Below are 14,392 nucleotides of genomic sequence, written 5' to 3'. Positions count from 1 at the left end.
GCCTGCCTGGCTTGTCCTTTGTTTGAGGGCTGTTTGTACCACGGTGGTCTCTGAGGGCAGGGCTTGTGCAGAGCAGAGTCGTGGCACTGCACAGAATTTCCTTAAGCCTTTGTAAAATCATTTTTCAGGCACTTGAAAGCTCTTGTCCCTGATGATTTTTCTGCAGCTCCAGCGCAGCACCCTTGTGATGAGCTTGTGTTGGTGGCTGGGCTCAGTGTCTGGCAAAGCCAAGGACGATGTTCTGGGACTGCAGCTCCTGCTCTTGGCATCTGAGGCTTTGCTACAGAATTAAAATGACCAAGTGAATGTCTGGAAGAAAGAACCTGGGGGAAGTATCTGTCCCAGTCTGCTTGGTCTTGTCATATTAAACAGTAAAGATTATTTAAGTGCTTAAAATAATGAGGAAAATGAGCTATGCTTTAATGAGTTTTTAATTGCATGCAGCAAGAGGCGATTGCCCCCACCTGTCAAAAAGCTATTCAGAGACTTGCTGCCATTCCAGTCTGCATTTAGATGAAGAAAAAAATCTCCTGTTCTAGTGTCTTGCTACAAAATCCAAACAATGTATAATTTTTCTCCCTGAAAAAAACTTTTTTAAATTGACCATTTAATGTCCTCTCAACTGTGAGCCCCTGGTCCAAGGACAAGATGAGAGGCATGGACGGTTCGGAGTGTGGATAGGTTGTGGAGGGGCTGCTCCACCTCCCCATCATGCTGGAGAGCTGCGGGGTGGTTCTGCACCCGAGGGATCTGGCTCTGCTGGATGAATCCCAGAGGCCCTGGACTGCTGTGGAAAACTGCCTCTGAGTGAGTCCCGAGCAGCCTCTGCCGAAAGCTGCTCTGCTCTTTATTAACATCTGTGGGTGACAGAGGCAGGGACCCAGCTTTCTATTTCTGTTGATGCAGGTAAAGGTTACAAGTTACTAATAGATGTGTCTGAGGAGTTCGGATTGACATCAGTGTTTTTTTTATGCTGTGAGTACATAGTAAGGTTTGATAACAAGTTTCATTGCAGAATGATTAAATTCTGAATTTTTCAAGTGACCCTGACACACAGTTTCATTGAAAAATCAGTCTTTAGCTCAAGCCTGTAGTTTGATACAAATATATTTCTGACATTGAGAAGGAGTTTTTGCAGTTTAGCACTGGGCTTGGGTGCAAATGGAAGTCTGATGAAAATCCAGGCTAAAATGGATTGTTCTCATCTACTTTCTGTGTTTCAGTAAAGGTTAGTATCCAAAATAAGTGGGAAGCACAGGGCATGGAAATTGCATTAGGCTTGTGAGGCTTTTTGATATGACCAAGGGAAGCTGTAGGAAATAACGGGCGTGTTGAGGCTGGTTGTGTGGGATGGTCCAGTGTTGCTGTGCTCAGCTAACAGTCTGTAGTGATGAATTTCTGTGCATGGATCTGAGTCCTTGCTCACAGGACAAGAAAGGCTAGCACTATGTACTGTGTTTTGCAGGTGAGGAGACTGAGGCAGGGCAGGAGTGGGTTGTAGCAAAGCGGGTCACCACCTCCTGCCTTCCAATCCAAGTCTTTCTACTCGTCCTCCCTCCCTCTGTGCAATCGCTCTTTAATAGGGCATAAGGAGCAGGGGGGTGGGTGATTTAACAGTGGCTATTTCTCTCTCAATATCTATATGGCTTGTTTTGAAGAGATGGAATGACAGGTTGCATCCAGCATTTCAGAGTTCAGCTTCTACAGGAGCAGTTCTTTTGACTTCAGGGGAGTTGCTGAAGATTTATGGGTCGCTGTAGCACCGATCTGCGTATAGCCATACGTGTGGTGCATCTGGAGTGCTTAGTGTTGGGGTTATGCTGCATAGCTAAACATTTCTATTCCAGCTTTTCAGATTTAACTGACACAAATTGATGTCCTTTGTTAAATCAACTTGAAAGTGATTATTAAAATCAACCAATGAGCCTGAATCCACTCCAGTGAGGAGCAGACATGCATGAGAGCTTGTGTATATAATTTGGACAGTGCTGATACTTGGATCAGAAGCGTTCTTATTGCAGGGAGTGTAATCTATCAGCATGTCATTTGGGGCTTTTTATATTTGTCTTGGGTCAGGGCTGCCCCAGTTTTTAAACAGTGGCTCTGTCAGTCGGCAGCTTGGCCGACACTTTGTTCTTCTGTTAATTCACACAAGCCTCAATTAAGCAAATGTATAATTTGTGGACTAGGAGTCAAGATGATTCTCTTGTTTGGTAATTAAGTCGGGAAGCCTGGAGTTTCGGAGTTGAGAAACAAAGTGCTGTCATATTTAGTTCCCCAGCAATCTTTCCTTCATAACCCCATGGATTAAAATGATTGCTGGCTGTCGATCTCCGGCAAGGAGCCAGGTCACAGTGGAAGAAATGTGCTGCTTGCTGCAGTGATAATCATCTTGGCACAAGGTGTTGCTTAAATACAGTTGTTTACGCTCAGCTCCGTTACAGCAACATGGAAATCCAGAGCACACCCAGAGCGATTGATCTGGATTCGTACCAACATAACCAAGAATAGCTGAGATGCTTTTTAAAAGGCTTCAGCACTTCAAGGGATTTGGCCAAAGTTATGTGGCATGATTAGGATGTTAGAAGCACCCCTATTAAAGATTAAGAGGCAGCATCATTGATGTTGCTACTGCAGGGAAGTTGGTGGAGGAGCTTAGGGTGTACAATAGAATGGTTTCCTCTTTTAATACTTAATGTCTTAATAACTGTCATCGTGTATTACTGAAAAATATAACATGACCACCCTAATCAACTGTTCACATCTTTTAAGTGGTATCAGCACTGTTAATTAACTCAAGTTTTAAGAAGTTAGGGAAGTCGAAAGCTGACATGCTTTCATTTGGTGTGCTGCTAAGCTGATTTTCATTGATTTGTGCTTGTGAATTAATCAGCCATCCGAGCACTTAGTTATTCCATTTGCCTCTGTGCTTCCTTTGCTTGTAAATGATATCTTTGAAGTTTATTAAAAGAATGAGTCATGTTGTAGCTTCTTAAGAATTTTCCCCCTCTGTAGTTATACAGTTTTCATGTTTCTCAAATCATAATCTGTATAATGAACGTGGGGAAAATATTGCTATATGGAGCTGTGTCTATATAGCTGAACTTTGGAGATACATACCCTGTTATTTGTGTGGCTGCCTGCTCTAATATAAGAATGCTTAAAATCTTTTTTAGCCTTTCAGAGCCTGACTAAATTAATGTACTTCCCTGTCTTAGCACTCCCCCGACTTGTCTGCAGTTGTGCACAGTCAACCTGTTCCCATGCTGGCTCTGAGTTATGGTGCACAGCTCTAATATCCTTTCTTGGGCAGATTAATAGAGGAGGTCCCTCATAAATTTACCAGTGAGAAAGTAGTTGCTTCCAAAACTCGTGCAGTTTCTAATTAGCATGAGTGTTCTTTTGTAGCACCGTTTAAGTGCGCTGTGTGGTTCACCTTGCTCTAATTCTAAGTGTTTGCAAAGGATCTGTGTCTGTTTATCTCTGGACAAGACGTGTTCAACAACGTAGATGAATTAGGTCTTGACAGTGCAGTGTCAGCTGGGACCAGGTGCTGTAAACATAGTGTGGATGCAAATGCCACTTAAAAGAAGTGCAAGTGTTCTTCACAGAGGAAAAGCATGAGAATGCAAAACATAATCATCCATAAAATTGTGTGCTCTCTGTTTTAAAGACCAGTGCTTGATGGAATTTTGTGACTGGAATAAAATAGCTCAGCTGAAGAGCAAAGGTGATGAAACCACCTAAAGAGGTGCAGAGGAGTTGGGCCTTCTGTCTAGAAGAAAAGCTGGTTTTTGCGTGAGTTTGTCCTTTTGGATGCTGGTAGGTTTGTGACCTTTGTTGTGATACCACAGATTAAACCAGTTGGATAAGAATTTAATGAATTTTAACTGGAAAGAAAGACATAAGCAAAAATACATCTCAGCAAGCCACATACTGCTGAGCTAATTTATGAGAAATTTCCTAATGTAATTCAAGATGGAGCAAAGTAGTAGTGAATTGAGGTCATAGTTAAGACTAAATCAGTAATTCAGGAGGTTCATGTGATCAATTCTCCAAATTAAGAGCATCTGATCTCAAAATTACGAGGGTGGAGTGGGGTGTAGGAGAACTTGAGGGGTTGCATTTACTGACCAGTGATTGTTGCTGGGCATGGAGCTGGTAGCTGTAGGGGGTGGGTACTACAGTGACCCGGAGGACCTCAGCTTCTGTTGCCAGTAAATTGCCCAAACCAGCAGTGTCTGTGTCTTGGCTTTGTGTAGGGCTCAGCAGAAACGTGCTCTCCTTTGGTCCATTTACTGTATGGGGTAGTTGGGAAGGGAACTGCAACAAGAACTCAGTATCTCTGCTGACTTAATACAGTTCAATCTGAGATGGTGTCCTTTGAACAGTGCCACTTCTAAACTAGTGACTAGTTTTGAGTGCGCTTCCAGAAAATGATCAGAAAAGCTGTTTCCCCAAAGGCTCGTGCTCCTGCCTGTCCGCACTAGTGACCTACAGAGCTCTGCAGACTGATGTGCTGTGGGAAGCTCCTCTCCGTGATCTGCCCAAGGGGTGCTCATAGTGCTCATCACATCACTCAGCAGGTGCTGGGTACTTGCCACCTCATGGACCAGCTTTTTTCCTTTTTTTTTTTTTTTTTTTTTTTGGGGGGGGGGTTGCAGATGCAACATGCCAGCGCTGTGTGACCTTTACTTCTGCCAAGTCAGGGGAGATCAGAAGTGATGAGGGCTTTGGGGGTGCGTGAGCGATGGTGCTGGCCTTTCAGCTGGCAGACGGTGTTGGATGGGAGATATGCAATCAGTGCAAATCAATCTTACAAAAAACATCCCTTGATGTTTCCTGCGGATGTTTGCTCTGGGGCGATTACTTGGGCTCTCAGTGTTTAACAAAGCAGCGCAGAGTTTGTGGAGTGGTAGGATTATAGAAATTCCTCGGTTGTTCTGGTGACCTTTGACCAAAACAACACAAGCTGCTTTTTAATGTCATCAGGTCAATTCTACTCATCAGTAAACAACAAGTTTCTCTACAGCATCAACTTAAGCCTGGATTTTCACCCTCCCTCTGCATGTGCGGGAAGCACAGGCAAAGATAGACTTCTTTCCAAACAGTTCTCAGTATTTACTGAATTAATTTAAGCTAAAGATAGTAGGAATGAGATGAGTTGGAAGGAGTTTTACAAATGCCTTTATATCTTTGGGTGTTGGCTTGTGTACTCAGCCCTGAAAATAATCAGTGTGTTTACTGACTGTTTGCACTGGCTTTACTGTGCTAATGTTATTTTTGTATATATCTCATGGCCCTCGATGTCCAGGGGTGATACTGAGCAGTTTGGACAAGTGCCTCCAATCTCTTTTTTCCTCTTTTTTTAGTTTTTAACCAGGATCTGGTGCACTGAGTGCCCAGTAGTTGCTGTAGCTGTCTTCTGTAGGTGAGGTCTGGGGAAAAGATAGGGAGGAGCATACCCAATATCTTCCTTAAAACGCTCTCACCCCCACCCGGCAGGCACTTGGTGAGCAGCCTGCAGACCTCCATGCAAACAGAGAATTAAAGAATAATCTCGGAAACTGGTGACTTATATTTCTTTAGTTAGATGGAGGCTGCTGAGCAGGGTTCTGGTTTCTAGAAGCATTTGGCCACATGAGTCTTCATGTTCATCATCCTTTCATGCTGGTGTCAAGGGTCTTGGTGGAACCCTGAATCGCTGGAGGTAGCAGCAGAGCCAGCAGCAAACCAGCTCTTGTGGTCTGTGCTGGGGCTGTCTCTCAACAGTCAGCTCATTGCTGAGTGACTTCTGCATTCCAAGAAGTGAATGAACAACAAAGAGCAGCACCTTCGTTCTAGCCTTCATGATTTCTTACGGTTCTGTAAGTCTTGTCCTAACTAGAAGTTGGAAGAGCAGTGGTGCTGTGGAGAGGAGCAGACCCAAGACAAAGCAGGCTGGATTAGGCAGGTGAGGTTTCAGCAGTGCTACGATGCTGTCCAGGGTGACTGTCCTCCCCCACAGCTTCCCCTGTGGCCCCGTGCAAGTCTTTGTCTCCCTTTTTTGCAGGCTGTGAAAAGAAGGTAAGAACATGTCCCTCCCAGAGGTATTGACTTGCTGGCTTCGTTAAGGATCATTAGGTGCTTAGTTACTGCAGAAAAACAGCTTAGATGAGCAGAGGGTCAGAAGTAAAGCCCTCTTTTTCTGGGGAACTCTGTTTTTGCCCCCAGTGAAGATGCTCTCATCCCCATGGAGCTGCTTCTGGTTTAGCAAAGGTCTTAGAAGCCAATGGCTGATGTGACACTGGACCATGTAAATTCAAAATTTCTCCACCCTTAAAGCCCAATTGCATCCCCCTGGTTTGAACCTAAAATTAGCACTTGTCAGAAGACTTCAAGGTTCACAGACATCCTCTGCTTTATTCCAGTTTTGCCCTATTTTTTTGTGTGTGTGTGATTTTGCTCTTTGTGCTCTCAAGAATTGTACACTTTGTGCATGCACAGAAGAGAAGGATGATTTGTACACTTGTGGGTAGTTTTTTTTCCCCCTCTTCTTTGGAAGGAAAGGTGTTTAAAAGAAATCCACTGTTTCTCTGGGCTCAAGCTGCTGCTACCCTGCCAGCATCTGCATCTACACTTTCTTCCTAATGAGCCACATCTCTGCCAGTGCTGAGTCTGGGCACCGCTGCCCAGTGGGGCTCTGCCCAGCCCATCTGTGCATGGATGCATAATGCTTTAGAAACTCCTGTTTCTTATTCCAAAACTGGGAGTATTGTAATTTTTTTCTATAAAATGACCAGGAGTTGGGAAGAACCTTGAGGTCTCAAGATCTAAACAATCACGTCAATAAAACTGAGTTTTACTCAAAATCTCCAATATATGTATTCATAGAGCATTACGGGTACCTGAATCTCATTGCATGGGCATCATGGGGAAGACAAAAAAATGGGTTTTGGAGTGCAGGGACCATCTTTTCATCTTGAATGCCAGAATGGTCTTGATCTGGGACAGTTACAGCAATTGTCTGCAGCTAAAATAGGCAGGATTAATTCTCTCATAATTAAATTGAACAGCTGGAAGCAGGGAGAGCCAGCGCTGTAGAGCTGGGGGAGCTTCACTAGGCAGGGTTAGAGAGGAGGGCACACAGGGTGGTTTACAAGGGCCTGGAATGAGATCTGTGTGGATACAAGAGGACAGTGTCAGAAATCACAGCCTTGGCTTGGAAAGGTCCTTACCTCTGTGGCACATGGGACAGTTATCTCCAGAAGCGTCACACTGACTGTTGCATTGGTTGTGAGAATTCCTTCCAGGCATGTCATGTTTCAAAACCAAGTGACCTTCTCAGTGGTCCCTTGGTAGGACAGGAGCACAAGCATCCTCCGTTTGAATGTTTTTAAAGCTACTTTCCAGAATAAAGACTAACCTGTGTTTTACTGCTGTGGAAGCCTGAGCACACAGTGGTTTGCGATGTGTCACTGAGGGAGACAGATTTTTGTTTTTAATATCATCTCCAGGTCTGTTACCTTTCCATAAGATATGGTGTGAAGAGGGGGACAAAACAAACTGTTTTCAGGGGTTTGTGCTGGCAGTGCTCTGAGCTTGTGAAGGGTTAAGCTGACAATGCTTGTTTCCATGTTTCTTCTCAGGGCATGACGTACTGCGGCGAAAGCTCGGCCAGCAGCCTCACCATGGCCAACATCCCCTGGCACGAGGAGGTGGTGCTCTTCGTCCAGGAGCTGGCAGACCTCATCCCCGACTATGAAATCGCGTGTGAGCACGAACACTCAAACTGCCTCCTGATAGCTCACAAAAAGGTGAGACACTGCCAGGGTGTGATACCGGGCACTGTATCTTCTCCTTGGAAGTGTTGCACAGTTGCCTTGTTCCAATGCATTTTCTCTCTAGAGTGAGCTGGACACTTCCTGGGAGGGTGGAAATGCATAGCGCATATTGCAGAGAGCATTGTGGAATAGTTACTGAAGAGGCTGCAGGTTGCGGTGATAACTCTGAGCACTATGGTGGCAATCCAGGCAATGTGTTTAAGGGCTCCATGTGGAGCTCAGTGTGGTATCTTGTGTGCTTTGCCACATTCACTTTGCATTTTGAGAACAGCAGGAACAAATCTTGTTGATGTCGGTCAGCTGGTTTGTCTTGTTCCTGTTTTTCCATGATGGTTTTCAGTGCTCGGTAAGGAAGCTACACCAGAATAGGTTAGGGCTGTGTTTTTTCTCTTCTGGATCTTTGTAATGCTTACCAGAGCTGTGGACCCTCCTTCCTTTCAGCCAGAGTTGAAATAATGTATTTTTCTTCCTTTGGAGAAATTTTGGCAAAGGACATGATGTGGAAGTTAATAGAGGATGCTTTCCTTTTGAAACTGGAGCTGCCTTTCTGCAAAACAGTTTTGCAGGACAAATGAGACAGCTAGAATGATAATAACATTCTCTATCCTAAACATGGCGAAGAGTGGTGCTGCCCTTTGACACCAGCATCCCTTATGCTGCTGGAGTGCTTTGCAGACCGAGCATGTCTCAGCAGCCTGTGTGCCTGTAAAACACTTTGAGACTTGGGACCCTTCGTAAATACCATCAACACAAATTGAAATACAAGTGAAACGTAAAAAAAAAAATAAAAATCTTTAAAGATGCAGGATATGAAAAATGCCAAGTATAGTTTGGCTTTCAGAACTCCAGAAAAGCGTACTAGAAAGGTAATAAAAATGTGTTATAATGTGCTACCTAGGCAATTGGTGGAGCAGCTACTTACCATGCTAATTATGATGATGTTAGTTTTTGCATATTCTTTGCTTGTGTTTAAAGTCAGGAATGCTCTTGTGTCCCTCACTCAGGTGGGAGCTGCTTTTAGTGAGGGGTGGTGTAGGGCTTTCCATGCACGGTGATTCACAGTACACACAGGGTTAAAATCACCACCTGCAAAAGATCCAAAGTATTTTAAATCAGTGTTTGAAAATGATTAGTCTCCTTGCTGAAAACTTCTGCACAGTTACAAAACTGTGGCTTGCTTTTGTGTTTTGCTATTTTATGGGAACAGCTGTAAAGGAGCAGAGAAAAAATGGGATACCTGGCATTATTTTTGTTTTAATTCAACTTAAAGTTGCTTTATTTACAGTCTCAGTCTTGGTTGTTGCCATTGGCAACTGTGCCTGAGCAAATCCTCGAATGCAAAATTTTTTTTTCCATTCTAAGGTGAAGGGCCCAGGGGAAAAAAAAGAAACAGATTGCCACCTAAGTTATTGATGCATAATTTAAGTAACACTATTAGTAACAAGAATAGATTGATACTGGCCCAGGAGGAATTCAACAGCTGCTTGGCTTTCCAAAGGAATTAGGGGAGGGTGTCTTTTGGAAACAATCTATACTAAATTGTACTAAAATAACTAATAAAAAATAAATTCAGTTCTATTACATTTAATTCTGAATTTCAGGCTCCAGTGGAGAATAAAATTTGTCAGTGTATATTGTTTGCAGAAAACCTGTGCTCTGGGAACCATCAAACTGTAGTGAGTAATTGCAAAATCAAAGGTATCCTTATAAAGTTAAGGAGTTGCAGGAAGATGGTAATAAAATCGTTACAAAACGTGATTTATGTCACCGTGTCCTGCAAGGTCTGAGTTTTGAGGTGTTCAAACAGTTCTCATATTAATAATTTTAAACACCAATATTGAAATGCCAACCTGTACGAAAGAGTCTGGAAATGTCAGAGAAATAATGCATCTTGCTTGTAGCCTCTGCTCCTTGATTTACGAAGAATCGTTCATTGGCACCTGCTTAGATGAATAATAGTTTAGGATTTAGACTCTTAAGGCCAGGGATTTATGTAGAAAATGGGATTTTAGGTAGAGGAAACTGCAGTTTGAATGTCTGGTGTTACTTTCTTGGGAAATCAAGAGGCAATGCAGAGATAGGAGCTGTTGTGTTTGGGGTATGTCAGTGTCTTCAAAATCCAGCATTAGACTTTGAAGTCTTTTCCCCCTCACACCCCCCCTTTTTTTTTTCCCCTGTTCCTTGTGTCTGAGTGTCTTCCTGCAGTTACAGGTGAAGTGTTTGTGAAATCCTTCAGGACTCAGTGGGTCTAGGGCAGTGAGGTGTGTCCCACTGAACCTCGGAGAGCTGTGATTCTGGCACTCCTGCACTAGCCAAGGACAGCTTAAATTGTCTAATAAACTTAAGCCTTACTGCAGAATGTTTGTTTTCCAGTTACCCCGCACAGAGCCCTAAAAAAACCCCACAGAACACTTGCACCCTGCTCACAGTGACCTGGAAAACTGTTACTGGTATTTTCACTTTTTCGGGGCCAAGAAGGTATCGGCTTCTTAAGCCCGAAGGACAAGCAAAGACAACCAGGGTTGAGTGCAGCCCTCCTTTGGCTCCTATGGGTGGGAGAGCTCCTCTGCCCTGTCTTTTCTGCATGTTCCTCCCAGATTTCTCTCCCCCCTGCATGCTGGTTTCTATCTCTCTTTGAGAGGTTGCTGGTGTGTTTTGGCTCCATCCTCTTTGATTCTTTAGCCACAATGCTGAGTTCTTGAATAATTACATTTGCTTTGTAGTATATTTTATAAACACCATGGTACAAAAAATCCAGTTTATTACAGTGTTTTTGAACTAATTAGCTCAGATCTCGAGACAGCGGCAACTTTATAATTTAACAATTAATTCAGGGAGCCTTCTCCAGAGAGGGGCTTTGGTGGCTCCTTTCCCTGGGCTGTGACAATAAGCGTATCCTCGAGATGACTGTAACAAGTGCCTAAGACGGGGGAGTATGCTGCAGCTGCCTTGCAGAAAAGATTTTTTGAATGAAAGTTAGCATTTTGGTAATTTTTAGAATAAAACTCTTTGCCCTGCTTTGTTGAACTTGCTTTATGCATGTGTTTACCACCCACTCCACTGTCTGCAAATGCTTGCCTACCAGTTATCTCCGATTATGTTCATTTACATTTCTACCTCACTTTTGCAAGTGGGTTGTTTTCCAGCCACATTTACCTTGTTTATTTGCAGCCACGAGTTTCTTGTAGTGCGGTTTGGATTGTGTGCTGCTGCTGGGTCTTAGCAAGTCTGCTAGTATGTGTGAGCATCCCTGCCTCTTCCCTGTGGTGCTGGGATTGATTGCCATGTCAATTAGCCATTCTTAGCACAGGGAATAGTCCTGAAATCCCCACCCATTTTGTTCTCTTTGGAAGCCTCAGGTAACAGGGTGAAATGAATGGCTGGTAGGCTCGGAAAAGTGACTGTCATCCTTTTTTGCCTTCATAAATTGATGTGCCTGACCTTCCACAAGCAGATCCAAGTCTGTGCCCCTGGATCCAGATGTTCCCTCGTGGTGTGGGTGCAGGCCTGTGCCCCGGACCTCCCTTGGCTCACCAACTGGACTATTTCCCTGGTGGATGTGGTCTGGGTTCATGCTGCATTCTCCAGTGTGGCAGGGTGAGCCTGGCATCCACAAAATGACTCAAGGCAGATGCTTTCAGGAAGATCCCTGTAATCGTTTCCCATAACCAAAGTGCAGTGCTGAAGGTACACAGGGTACCTCCCAGGTGTAGGTATTTGAACTGAAATGAGTTGGGGGGCCAATAGTAGCCTGGCCAAAAGTGTTCATCAGTCTCCATCAACCAAGAAGAGTTCCCAGCAAAGAGGGAATTGGCCTTTTCCTTCCCACTGTGTTTTCCAGCACCAGCCATGTCTATACCACGGGGGCTCGGATGGGACGTGAGGGCTTCACATGCGTCCTGGCTGCGCTTGCAGAAGGCTTGAGAGGTTGGGTGAAAGGCGTTGAAGTTGTTCCATGCTGAGCATTTCATCTATATTTAGGGAGGAAAAGGAAGCACTTATCTACCAGCTGCAGATCAACCAACAAGGGTTATATTAGAGAAAAATAGTCCATCACATTTTATTTCCTTCCTGCCTTGCAAATCATTTGTAAGGGTGTAAGTTGTCCTTGCAATCCAGCATCTGAGATCCAGAATTTGGATCATGTTCTCTGCCTGCTCGCCCATCAATTACCCCGTACCTGTGACAGCATTACCGTGCTAGGGGAAAAAACAAACCTGGGCTCCTTCTTCATGTCAGAAAGTCACCAAGTAAGTGCAACATCCCCATGTTGATGCAGGGGATGGGGTTATTCCCCAGCTGAGGACAAGGTGTCTCAGTAACCAAAGAACGGCCTTAGTACAGGTGTGAGTACAAAAATGTTTCCTGAAGTTTTTTATTTTCTTTCCGTTGTCTCCTTCCAAAAAGGAAGGTGGCTCTGCTGGGCTTGATCTGTTAGTTATTAAAAGCAGATCATAGTTGTGCTAAAGTAATCCGGTTTTCATCCATCGGAATTAAAACTGTCTAGATGTAGCCCTGGTTTAATTGGGAGATGAGATGTTCTGCTCTGCAGCGGGTAGGGATTAAAAAAAAAAAATCTGCAATAATGAATCTTTTCTTTAGAATAACTCACGCAAAATGAGATGTAATAAATAGAAGCTAATGAGTTGCAGAGGAGCGGTCCCACAGGCGTAGGGCCCTGCAGCGCTGGCGAGGGACGGTGCCCACCCAGAGCGTGCGGGTCAGCCCAGCCTTGGTTTGGTGTCGCCTTTTTGTTTCACTCCTTTGGAAAACACAGTAGTCAATCCTGTTTCCAGGCTTCCTAATTGCCAGCTTTGGAAGGTGTTTCATCTGCTTTAATGTGTCTGATTGCTAATGAGCACTGAAGTCACTGAATATATAACTACAAGGCTATATTTTGTTTCCATCTAAAATTTGTGGAAACTTTTGGTACTGTTAACTGTTCATAGATACTGTCTGCAGGGGTTTCAAGCTCACTTTTCCCCAGGGCTCGGTGTCACTGTGCAGAGTTTTGTTTAGCCCTACGGACACAGGATGTAGTGAGACTCACCTCTGCGTGCTTGGTGTCCTGTTGGATTGGTTATTACCTTGTGTTGCACGCATTTGTAACTTAATAACCAGCTAAATCTTAATTTCTTCCCCTTAAAGCCTGAGATTATAACTGGTAATTTAAAAGAAAAGTTTTTTTTAGCTTTTTAACCAGCAATATGACCCTGTTAAGATTAATTTATCAACAATATTTCTTCCTGTTTTCCTGAGTGACTCGAGTTCATTCACTTCCACTGTTGAACAAAGGGAGCCTTAAATAATTGTGAGTCTTAATTAGGTGAGAAACAGTGTGTAATAATTCAATTAATTGTTTGTTTGACTTGGAGAGCTTCATACTGGCAAGTGGCGAAAATAGTAATAGCAATTGCATAATGTGTCTTTGCACTTCCATTATGTATGATCTCTTTAATAATATCCTGTGTTTTGTTTATTGCAACGATGGGCTGTCTTCAAATTTAAATCAAGGAGCTCAGGATTGCAGCCATCGAGATCATTTTTCCAGCTGCCTTTTTGATGTTGCACCCAGAGAAGTGGCTGATGGTGGCAACCAGCAACAGAAAACCAGTAGCTGAAAGCTGCTGTGTTGCAAATCTGGAGTGGTAACTAATTCCTAAGTAACACATTTGACATGGCATTACCCTCTACTCAGAGACCTCCTGTTTCAGGTCTTAAATGCTTCTAAGCCAGCAACCTTGGGAATTGGAGCGGGACGATGTGATTTGATTTTTCAGAAAGGGAATCATAAAGGTCAAGCCTGGCAGGGCAGGCGTGGTGAGAGTGGGATGAACATACCTGTCCCAGCTTCTCGCATGGCCTCGGCAGTGTTTGAATTCCTGCAGCCTGCAAGAGCCCAGCTGCACCATCTACAGTTCATGAGATGACTCTGTCCATTGGAGAAAATCTGGATGTGTACGTTACTGCACTGAAGGTGGTTCTCAGAGCAATCCTCTGCCAGCTTTGTGCTGTTTCTTTAGGACCAATACGCTGCAGCAGACCTGGGGTCTGTAGTTGTTCCCTCCTCGCTTTGGTGACAATGAAAAATGTAAGAGGAAATAAAAGGAGTGATGGGTGTTAACTCCTGCCCTCTCACATGGCCAGCTGTCAAAAGTAACCAGGACAGATTAATTTTTTTATTCATATATTCACATATGTCTATGTGAATATTCACATGTGTCACTGCAGATTGATGAAATTTGCAGTGTTCTGATGCTGCTGAGTTGTTCCAGCTGCTGCAAGGGGTTCTGAGGAGAGGGGCATCTCTTCTACAGAGGTTTGGGGTTTTTTTTCTCAAAATACTCCTGACATAAGCCCTGTAGTATGCCTGTGTGGGACAAATGGTCTTCAGTGACCCTGTGAGCTGTGAGCTCACCTGACCTGAGACACAGTCTACACAGCTGGCACGAGGCTGCACGGATACTTGCAATCAAGGTTTTGAGTTTGTGTCACGTGTGGAATTAAAAATAAATAAATCTGCTTATGACCTGTGTGCAAAGGCACACTCCATCTCCTCAGAACAATGC

The 14,392-nt window shown here is 43.9% G+C and overlaps 1 protein-coding gene across 3 annotated transcripts in view; it reads left to right on the top strand.

Annotated features, from left to right (window-relative positions):
* LOC113487377 (S-adenosyl-L-methionine-dependent tRNA 4-demethylwyosine synthase-like) overlaps positions 1–14,392 on the top strand; it is a 124,428-nt gene that overhangs the window by 102,720 nt on the left and 7,316 nt on the right. For all 3 annotated transcript variants that reach the window (XM_026861901.1, XM_026861899.1, XM_026861900.1), the window contains exon 15: positions 7,629–7,796. In XM_026861901.1, the coding sequence (XP_026717702.1) occupies positions 7,629–7,796 (168 nt within the window). The remainder of the gene's footprint in view (positions 1–7,628; positions 7,797–14,392) is intronic.

The sequence above is a fragment of the Athene cunicularia genome (genome assembly GCF_003259725.1).
Source record: "Athene cunicularia isolate RWA chromosome 19 unlocalized genomic scaffold, athCun1 chr19_part1, whole genome shotgun sequence".
NCBI classification, from domain to species: Eukaryota; Metazoa; Chordata; class Aves; order Strigiformes; family Strigidae; genus Athene; species Athene cunicularia.
Note: the sequence above shows the minus strand (reverse complement) of the source record. Positions and strands in the feature narration are given on the sequence as shown.